The following is a 10,797-nucleotide window of genomic DNA, read 5'->3' on the forward strand; positions in this document are numbered from 1 at the left end:
GGATACAGATAGGTTCTCCTGTGAGGAGTATATATATTTGTGTGTGTAAGTGTATGTACAGTCGCGTTAAAATATTAAAAATTTTCGTTTTGACATTTTCATCTTATCGTTAGACGCTGGGCGTCGCTCCTTTCAGAAATCCCAAGTTTTGGCCGAGTAAAATGGCAGCATCTAAAGGGCTGCTCAGGGCAGGGTGTGTCTTTACGAAATTGATATAGCGCGAGAAGAATTCAGCCATAGGAAGGGACGGACTGTATTTACAGAGATAGGAGATTGGCGCGCTCTACCGCAGGCAGTCGGGCCCTGCGGTAGGTGGTGGAGCATTCCTGCGTGAAAGGTTTCCTTTAAGGGGTGAAAGGATTTCGAGGGTGAAAAAAAAAGGTAGAAGAGGGTAGAAAAGAGGCAACAGTGTATGCGCGAGAGTGGGGAGGGAAGGGGTAGGGAGTAAAGGAACGGAAATAAATGTGGCCGTGAAAAAAAAAAAAAAAAAAAAAAAAAAACAGTACGAGAACAAGGGATGAAAATGCAACGTACGGCGAAGCAAGCCCGTGTTTAATAATTTAAATCGGGGAATGAAATTTTTCTTTCTCGGCCAATTTTTCATCGGCCGAAGATACCGGAGAGAGGCTAGTTTCCAGAAGGTTCGCGACCAATCGCGAATCCACTCACGTCAACCCATTTCGTGCGATACTTATTAACGGCAACTGCGCGTGACTGGCCGTTAAAAACGTTCCTCTTGGTTAAGGGATGAAATATCAAGGGGGTGTCTACACGAGTATCCATTACTTAAGGAGCGTCCGACCTCGCGGGTCAAGATCCTGGCTACTGCGTTCTTCATCCCCTATCCTCGGTCCCTCTGGGGATGACGACGAGGGGGGAGGGTGCGTTCAATCCCCCCCCAAGGGGGGAGGGACGCGCCAGACACCAGATAGGGGTTGTAAAAGGCCAGAAAGTGTTTTTAGTCCAGACGGTACTCTTCCAATTCGGCAGCATCTCATTAGGGGGATGAACCGAAAAATCATCCCTTAATCTTTATACCAGTTTTATACCTTGTAGTCTGCGTCTGGCTACTGTCGTTTCAATATATATATATAGAGACGCATACCCCTATACACGCAGAGCCAGCAACTGCCGTGACCATGTAACCAGGAACTCGACTTGGCACACGGGTGGCTGGGAGCCTAATGGCTGGATGCACCAGATGTGCCAGGAAGCTGTGAAATGCACTGGGAGACAGCGCGGGCCCTTGTCTCGACGAAAACGTGGCTGGAGAAAATGCATGTAAAGGCTGCCATTCGTTCCGCTATTACTTGCGGCATTATAGCAGTGCACTGTAGTATAGACAATTCGATACAGTGTACGTGAAATATCTACAGTGCGTGTATACAGGTTATACACGGGCTGGTAGAGAAGGTCGTTGATAAAGATTAACTATATCGGACGACTACGTAATGGCCGCTTATCAGTAGCGAACGATTAATAAATATCGAGTTATACTGAAAACGTTAAGAAAAATGTTAAAATTTTTATTTAATGCTTTAAGGTTAATTCAATAAATGCATTTAGACGCGCTACAGTGCATTGGGGAATAAAATAGGTTTATCCAGGGGCCATCTCCGCGTGGATATCAACGCTAAAGAGTCCCCTGGATCTTGCGCTTTAACTTGGCGCGACTATAGCACTGCCGCGATCTATTGAAAGTCTCGGGGTTATTTCTTACGGGGTATCCGATATCTCTGTCTTCGTCTCTCCCAGTGGACAAGGGGCTTGACTTGAGAGAGAGACAAAATTCAAAGAGCCTCGTCACTCGCTCGCCCTTATTTAACCACGAACCCATTTACCTTTCGTCCCCTATTTCTCCCTAGCCATCTACCCCTGTATCTATGGAACAGCCTAATGGGCTTATTTCGCCAAGGAAGAAATAAAAGTCTTCGAGTCTTTAGATCCAAGTGCATAGTATGCACCCACGTTCGCGTGCGTCTCGTGTTAAATGCACCTGCCGACGGACACTAGCGTCGCGACGTCGACGTCGCATACGACGCTTATAAATACTGACGTTAAAATCAGTCCATCTTATGAATTTGTGTTTGGCAAAAAATTGAATTAAAAAGAAAAGTCAAAATAATTATTTTTATGTAACTCATGCATGAAAAACGCTACTTTTCGTGCCTCCGAAGTGTGGCGAAAGTGGCGAAAGTACTATTAATCGACAGGGGAGGTCCAGGTGACTCTTTCACGTGGAAAGCCACGCGAAGATGGCCCCTGGTATATACCGTATTGTAAGAAGTAAAAATTTTTGTTGCTGAAAATCAATGACAATTACTGAATAAATTTTAAGTCCAAAAATACAGTAAGCGGATTGAGCATACTTGGGGAGTTATGGGATTATTCCGACGTAACGTCGCTAACTGACTCCGGCTAGTTTTCCTCTAAATTTAATGTCTCTTGCATAATTCCAGAAGCTCCTTTTATCGTTGCCGCTTAACTAAAATCCTGTTTCAGCCGTGACTTGCACACGGTACAGGACACGTGTCACTTCAATTACAAAACTCCCATGCGACCAGCGTGCAATGTCCGTGCATGCTAAATTATACCGGGTGACGCGATCAAATAAGACAATCATTGAACAGACGCGAGATAAATTACAGGGTGAAAAAAAAATTCACTGATAAGTTATCAAAAATGTCAAGTATTCGGTACAGTCTGAAAAATTAATTTACGCGCAGAGATTGAATTTTGATTTATCTCCTGTAAGATCCTCGAGATTAATTTCAGTCGAGTGGGACGTTACGTTAAAAATTTTTCAAGCGAAAGAATTTTTATTTTTACATTCCCAGACACGAATATATACTTCTGGTATATATATAGTAGTCGTGTACAAATGCGATTGCGACTCGGTACAATCTTCCTTGAGTACTTAATCACTTAATGGATGGTTTAACGTGATAATAAAATACGAGATGATACGCAGAATTTAATTTCAAGGAAAATTCTTATAACGGGTGGCAAGTATTACTTTGTATTTTTATTTATACGTACTAATGCACTTTACAAGAAAAACCATTAATTCGATTGTAGATACAGTCCGTGTAAAAATTTATTTAACATATATCTAGCTACGTATATAGTAAATAAGTACTCCGTACCAATCTCGGAAGAAAATTTCTTAGTGAGAAATGGAAAACTCCATTTCACAGCAATTTAATCAATTGCGATAATACAGCAAATGACTTACTACGTTAGTCGGACGTTTCGTTAGATTTGCCCGAGTGATTACGTCACGAGATCGTATTCAACCCGTTCAACCCCTAGAAATGGGGTTGCTCTGAAAATTGCTTGAATACTACTTACTACTTGAGGGAACTCACGAAATAGCAAGACGCTCCTGATATACCTTGGGTACAGTCCCGGTAGAAGATACGTAAAATTTACGGTAGAGGGGATGCCCCTTTTTTCTTCATTAAATTTTCTTTCACTTTTTTTTTCAACCATTATTACTTCATATAAAATTTCAGACGAAACTGATTGAGGTCAATTGGAATAAAAAAAAAAGTTGAATAGTCCTTTGATAAGGTCTGAATGCAATTCGCACGAACGACTAGTGACTGTAGCCATTAGACAAAAGAGAAACGTTGTTCGAAAAACTTTGAAAAAAAATGTATTTTCTATATACGAAATTTGGACACGGCTAATGAGTAGCTATTAGTCATTTGAAATTTTTTTGAGAGACTGATAAAAATGTCAATTTTGAAAATATCGATATTACGTGATTCAATAAATTATCGATGCCGAGAAATTCGATGAGATTGAAAAACTGCCGAGTTCCCCTTGAAAATTCCGTGACTAATTATCAGCCGAGGATTCCGGCGACTCGTACCGATGACGTCACGCTTTATTCAGACACGCGAATAAACTGCCGAGACGAACTTTGACCTTTGAGATTATGACAGCGCAAAAAGACACCAAGTCCGTCAAATTAAAAAAAAGGCATTGAAAAAAAAATGCATCGTTCCAAATTCACCTCTACTCCCCTCAAATTCAAACCCAACCCAATCCTCGTCCCAACACCCCAAACATAACCAATACGAAAAACAGCAAGATCCCCAAATTTCATAATTTTTTCCCCAAAATCAAACCAATCCCCAGCATTATTATGAAAAATCCTAAAAACGTTCCACGCACAAGGGTAGACGTTCAGACTGAATCTGAAAAATAAAATTTCAAATAAGCACGCGCCTCCCATAAAGAAGAAAGCTCGATCCCTATTGGCCAAAGTGAAGTCGAGGACAGCCAATCACGTGTTAAATCGACCAATCAGCACAGGTCCAAGAGTACAGTCATTAGCAACACGCTGATCTCAGATCAATCTAAAGGTCATCCAAGGCCCAACCGTGATAACTGATAAGGTCACATACGCCCCTACAAGAATGCCAGGCCGCTTATAGATTTTCCAAGGATATCGATGCACGAAACCATTCTCCCACGAAATCACCTTCAACCCCTTCGCAATCAGTTTCCATCTGCCTTTTATCAACCCCACATACATAACCGCATACAAAGTTCAGCCTAACCACAAAGCGGGTCCGACAGGACGGTGCTAAGGTTAAATTCTGAGAAGCAACGGCCCGCTCTCGAGACTCTTGAAATATTCTGTCGCCACCCGTTATAGCGTCCCTTACGTGTATCCACAGGGATACATAATAAATTGCAAGAAACAGGAGCCCTCTCACCCCATAAAGACCAAGAAATATTCCGTCGACACCCATTACGTAAAATCCCTCGCAGACGAGTAAAATTCTAAGACACAAGAATCGCCACCTACCCACCAACGAATATTAACTTGACACCCGTTACCCAACCTCAGGTAATTTGCGGGTGAGATGAAATTGGGAGACAGAGGGGTCCTCCGGCCCGTTTATTACCGGGACTCGTGTATCGGGAGACTTAATTCAAGTGCTCGGTGCAATATCGTATAAATTTGGTGGCGAGAGTTGGTTGCGTTGTAAAGAAGGAAAACGGCTCGACGATAAGCGGCTCGTTATTATTTTTATTACACGGTGTATAATATAATTCATAGTAAGCGGCTACACGTATTTGTATACCTATAGCTTTACTATATAATTCAACCTGCGTATCCATCATGTACTATGTGCATATATATATATATATATATATATATAATCCAGGTACGTACTTAGAGTATGACGTCACTTTAGTAACTATAGCATCAGCTATTATAGTTCCAGGTACTAGAACCCCTAAATTATTATTTACCCTGTACACCCTCACAGCACTGAGCCTGGTACTCGTGTATTAAGGTGCACTCGGGTGCATTAATATCAAATTAATTTGGTACGAAGTTTCGAGTTTCTTAAGTTGGTGAATTGTGCTTGGGAAATAAGGAAAAAACAAAAAAAGCAAGAGAAACGGTTACCGTCGGGTACGACGTTATCGAACGTTATTTTCGTGTACAGAGTTATGGGAATAGAAATTCATATGTAAATGGTGTCTGTCTTGCTTTGACGTAACCTAAAGGACAAAAAAAGTAAGAAAAAAAATTCGATCAAACGTTTCACATTGATTCTATATAGGTTTATGGTTGGTTGGTTGGGTCATTGATTTTATGTGGGTTTTATGGCTGTTTATTGTACTTCATGTGGTTTATTGGTAACTAATCGATACTTGAGTTTGATTGGTAATTCTTGTTGGCAATGAATTATTAATTTGTAAGCTTCTAGTGTTTGTTATTAATTATTGGAACGCACTGTAGATGGGTGAGTATGGGGCTATTGGCTATGTACATTCTTTGTGGCTGATCGTGTTGAGTGACTGATGAGGGGGTATTGAAAAATAGAATTAAAATTTGATTTTTTGCTTGCTTTTGAGATTATTTAATTTTTATTACTCAATTTTCAGACACCGGGTATATCGAGCGAGTAGACGCTCGTTATTTCATTGACTGACAGACAAGAATGTCAGGTAACTCGACAGCGGTGATGCGTACATGCGATTGTTATACGAAAGAGGCAGTCAGCGCGAACGTATGGAGGAACGAATGTGGAAACATGAAAAATATATTAAACGGATAAAAATGACAGCTGTCAATTGTACCACGTGCGGGGATATGTATTTAACGGAAGCCGACGGAATCACGTGTGTAATGGAGGAATACATTAAAGTTGAGTGAATTTACTGATTATCTTTTAATCGTTAAAAATTCAATGACAGATATAACGCGTGTTAAATAGAATTTTTGTAATTTGAGATGGAACAAGGAAAAAATGTCAAATTCAAAAATGAAAATGACAAAATCACGAAAAATCGTAATTTGATCGAATAGTCGGTGAACGATGAATTATTAACCCTAATCGCTCCAACCGGTGAGTGTTGACGATCAAAGAGGATAAAAAAAAATGTGATTTGTAATGTCGAAATTGAAAGAAAAAATGTTTTTCAATAAAAAAGGATAATATGAGCTTACAAGATTTTTTTCCACAAGACTGTAACTCCTGGTGATACGCGTACCGAAGACATCTTCCTCGAAGACGCTGGCATTGTCTTCCGGCACATCCTGCACGGGATCATCCTCAGCCAAGGATCCAAGACTGTTGTACCACTGTGCACTACGTGTCCTGTAGGGAGCCGTCTCGTAAACGCGGTTCAGGTCTTTGCTAAAGCTCAAGCTTCTCCTTATGGGTTTTAGGCCGCGGTTTATCGCGGCCGGTAAGTCAGCACTCCCTCTTATCAACGCGCCAAACTTGCGACGCAGCGAGGGCTTGCGGTCGAATTTCGAACTCTGTTCAGTTCTGGCCTGACCAACGCCAGGGACACCTGAATTCAACGTTAAGCCAATCGTATGAGGATAAGTATCATCCCTCGACAGCGAAGGGTAAGTATTAATCGAAAAAAGTTCAAATTTGAATTTGACAATTCGAAAATCAAGTTAATCCCGAATACAAAGTATCAAGCACAAAGTACGCTGATACGCTCGAAGCAATTAAGTGACCGTAAATAAACTAAACGTACCGAGTCAAAAAATATATAAAAAATTGTCATTTTGCAAAAAAATTTCCAAAATACAAACAAAGCAAATCTCGATTCTCATCCAAACTGGAGAAAAAAATACAAAAAAAATATCGAAGAACCAGTAATTGAATAGAGCATCAAAGATTCCTTGGATCGACCGACCGATCTGCCACCTGGCGGTGCCCACCTGAGACGGACGTCACTTTGACGGATTTCGGTTCCCAAGTCGTCCGACTTGGCTGCACCTTGATGGTCCCTTGCACTTTGAAGGCTTCCTCAATGGACACGTGAGGAGCAACATGGCCGCCGTTGATTTTCAAAGGCTTGCTCACTTTCTTTGGGCTCTTCTTATTCTCTTTCTTGAGCGTCATGACGTCGCGACGTCCCAGAAACCCAAGAAGACTGACTTAGATATTCACTCGCTGTCCCGCTCAGCCCCAACACCTGACTGGCACCCCAAGAATTTAAATCGCCGCACCCATCGTTAACTCCATTCGACCAGTACCCACACTCACACCCGGAAATGAGTAACACCACCAACTTCCGGTCTCTCGATGAATCCAGTGTCACAGAGAACTTCGCACTTTCTTTATTCACTGTAATCCAACTAATCGAGCAATAAATTTCACCAAAAACTGAATACCGCACAATTTCACAGGATTTTTATTAATAAAGAATAAAAGTCATAAATTCCCTAAAAAAAAAAAAAATATTTCCAAAATCCCATTTAAAAAATCCATCCAGCCCCTACCTACGTAAACTTTGATACGCACATATCCACCGACGTACGAAAAATTATTTTTACCTATCCTATAAAGTGTACTGTCATCAAATTCCCACGAATCCCTCTAAGACACTGTCTCGATAAACCGAGGATTCGTTAACTAATCCCACTTGCTGCGCTATATCGTTGTATCTCGCCAAGTGCTTATCGTGACGCACGTTTTCACTTTTCTGTTTGCGATAAACAATAACTACGTCATTAACTGTATTCCAATACTTAATATTTACATACTATTTTTTTCTCTCTCTCTCATCATATCTTATCCTCTCTCAATTCCCTCCTCCCTTACACCGCTTGCCTCGAACCGTCCCCAGTGCACCTTCCACCTTTTTCAGTCCCACTCGATCTAAATCACCAAGCACGCCATTAATTGCCAACAAGATGCAGCCACAAAGAAGATTTGAAGAAGAAGGACGAGCACTCGCGACAATAATTGGATAGATAATGATCGACTGTAGAAGGTCCTAAATATCAATGGGAATCCCCGGGGTCCCAATTAAGTTTAAAATTAAAAAAAAAAGTCAAATCTATCGCCCGCATGAATAACTCGTTAAAAAAAAAGAAAATAACAACAAACATCCAAACGTCACCTGTCAAAGTTCGCACAGGCACACGTGGGGCCGATCGCGTCAACAAACAAAATTCACTCCCCGTCAATTCCGTTTACGGTCGATACTTCAAATAATGACAACTGTCATTAATTTTCCACGACACCTAGCAGCCTCCTTATCAATTTCGCTTATCAGGGAATCCCACAGCTGCGTCTCTACAGGCACTTTCGTCTTGGCGTATTATACACAGACCTATATACAGGGTGTTCCGAAACTACCTGACCCGTACTTATAGCTTGTGACGAAGATAATCCGATAAAATAAAAAAGTCAAAAAGGCAAATAAAAAAATTTTTACTTATATTTAAATTCTTATCACACCGATATCGTTCACTATGTATATTACGAATGACAATCCAAAATTTTATAACACCAGCATCCTGTGAATCAACCTTAATACTTTCCCGTACAAAGACGCTTAACCGTCCTTTCCTTCTCTAATGGAAATACTAGAACGAGCAAAGACGCTACTGATAAGAGATAACGAGTACGTCTCAAGAAGGCTTAGGAACTGACCCCGATAAAATCAATTAGTTACGTCCGTTGTCAAGAAATTGTCGTCGAATACGAAAAAAAAAAAAAAAAAAAAAAAAAAAAAAAAAAAAAAAAAGAAGACACGTTGTGAAGCGACCTTTAAGGGCAGCAGCCACCGAAGACAGGAATTCGATTGAAGATCCATCGGTAGCAAGCATAACCCAATAGAACCGGAAGTGACGTCAGACCCGAAAGAAAAATATGACGATATTATATGAAGACAGGAGTGAAAGTTTAAATTGTGAGAATTGAGTTGGTCGGGCGACATCAATTAGCTTACAGCTTTAATTAATCAGTGGCTCTATGAACAAGCTTGATGCAATTGGTATACGTAAAGGGTGTTTTAAAAGTTGCGAAAATCGCGGATCGCATGAATGATAAGGTAAATGCATAGGTGTACGTTGTATCCTGTGGAGCCACGTGACGTATATCTATATATAGACAGATATACGACTATACGACCCAACGTCGACGGCCGCTGCCGTGAGGTAAATGGAAACGTATGAAATACGTATATTTATACAGTTTGTGTATCCTCCATAAGAAGACTGTGACAAACAGTTGAAATAACATGTTTGAATGTCACGTGTGAAACGACGAAGAATTAACAAAATTTTCTTTTTAATTCGCAATAATTCTGTAAAATATACCACACTGCGTGTTTACGTATATATATATATATAAAGATAAAGACGCTAGAGAATAAGCCTATTGTCATTTCCATGAGAGCGCTTACGGTCGCGTCCACGTAATTGAAAGCGAAATTAACGTTGATTATAATTGCGAGCGATAAGTTCCATCTGTCTCGGTTGAAGTCGCGAAGATTCCGCGAAACTTGCACTATGAAGACTGCCGAAGCCAGCAGAAAAAAAGAAATTACGTAAATAGCGACAGTTCCCACGAGACGCAAGACAATCGATAAGACGAATCGACTAATGAAAAATCACCACGAGAACGACCGTATTGGAATTGCAAATAAATTAAGTGGGATAAAAAAAAATTTTCAATTTTGTTTTCTTTTTTTTTTCAAAATCGGCCGATCAATAAAAATCGATTGATTCAAGGTCCACGTCACAAGGCAATTGTCTTATCGCCAGCTCGCACTTTGTACGTACGCGGATGCCTTACGCGCCGCCGCGTTCACAATCTGCCACTGATAAGTACACAGCAAGTAGTAACAACCCATACCCGCGACACAGATCAGACATCGAAAATTCCACAACGTTAAAATCACACGTAGAATAAATCACGCACTTCGCCCTGACCCGATAGCTCGTGACACAACGAAATACCAAATTCGCCACGTATCCATATACAAATACATATATAACAGTGGCGAAACTGACGCAACGAAAAAAAAAAAAAAAAAAAAAAAAAAAAAAAAAAAAAAAAAAATGACAACAAAAAAACATTAAAATTGCACAAATAAAAATTATAGAACACGACTATGTCGCGAACCGTGCGGTCGCAGCGGCAAGCCGCACGCGCGCCGCAGTCCGTACCATCGATAATGCTGTTATCAGCAGAACAAAAAAGAAATTGGTAGCCGGACCGGCCGCGACTAACGTAATACAAGATCGAAGTGGGAGAGTGACAAAAAAAAAATATATATATATATATATACATACATACATAAAAATAAACTGAAAGACAGACAAAGATAAAAAGACACCTAATCCGTAGGAAACGTAAAGATAAAGTATGAATCGTACACGTTTGCAGGCCACGAGCGCGACCGATAAGCGGGTTTTTCGTACGAGGAACGTAGGGCGTGGAATAGGTGAGTGAGAAGAAAAGTAACATGACGGGGAGGACAGAATGACGGGGGGGGGCGGGGTCGGGG

General features: G+C 40.8%; 1 protein-coding gene across 13 annotated transcripts in view; it reads right to left on the reverse strand.

The window, feature by feature from the left end:
* Positions 1–10,797, reverse strand: part of LOC107270680 (pleckstrin homology domain-containing family G member 5) — a 100,332-nt gene that overhangs the window by 61,231 nt on the left and 28,304 nt on the right. For 3 of the 13 annotated variants that reach the window (XM_015745911.2, XM_025088027.1, XM_025088028.1), the window contains exons 1-2: positions 7,214–7,980; positions 6,482–6,831 (exon numbers count right to left, since the gene is read on the reverse strand). The exons of 2 other annotated variants lie outside the window; for them this stretch is intronic. In XM_015745911.2, the coding sequence (XP_015601397.1) occupies positions 6,482–6,831; positions 7,214–7,397 (534 nt within the window). In that variant the 5' untranslated portion in view covers positions 7,398–7,980. Of the gene's footprint in view, positions 1–6,481; positions 6,832–7,213; positions 8,009–8,400; positions 8,674–10,586; positions 10,784–10,797 lie in introns of those variants that run through there. 8 more of the 13 variants (XM_025088020.1, XM_025088026.1, XM_025088024.1 and 5 more) reach the window with 8 other exon arrangements.

Source organism: Cephus cinctus, unplaced genomic scaffold, assembly GCF_000341935.2.
Source record: "Cephus cinctus unplaced genomic scaffold, Ccin1 Ccin1_scaffold0806, whole genome shotgun sequence".
Lineage (NCBI taxonomy): Eukaryota > Metazoa > Arthropoda > Insecta > Hymenoptera > Cephidae > Cephus > Cephus cinctus.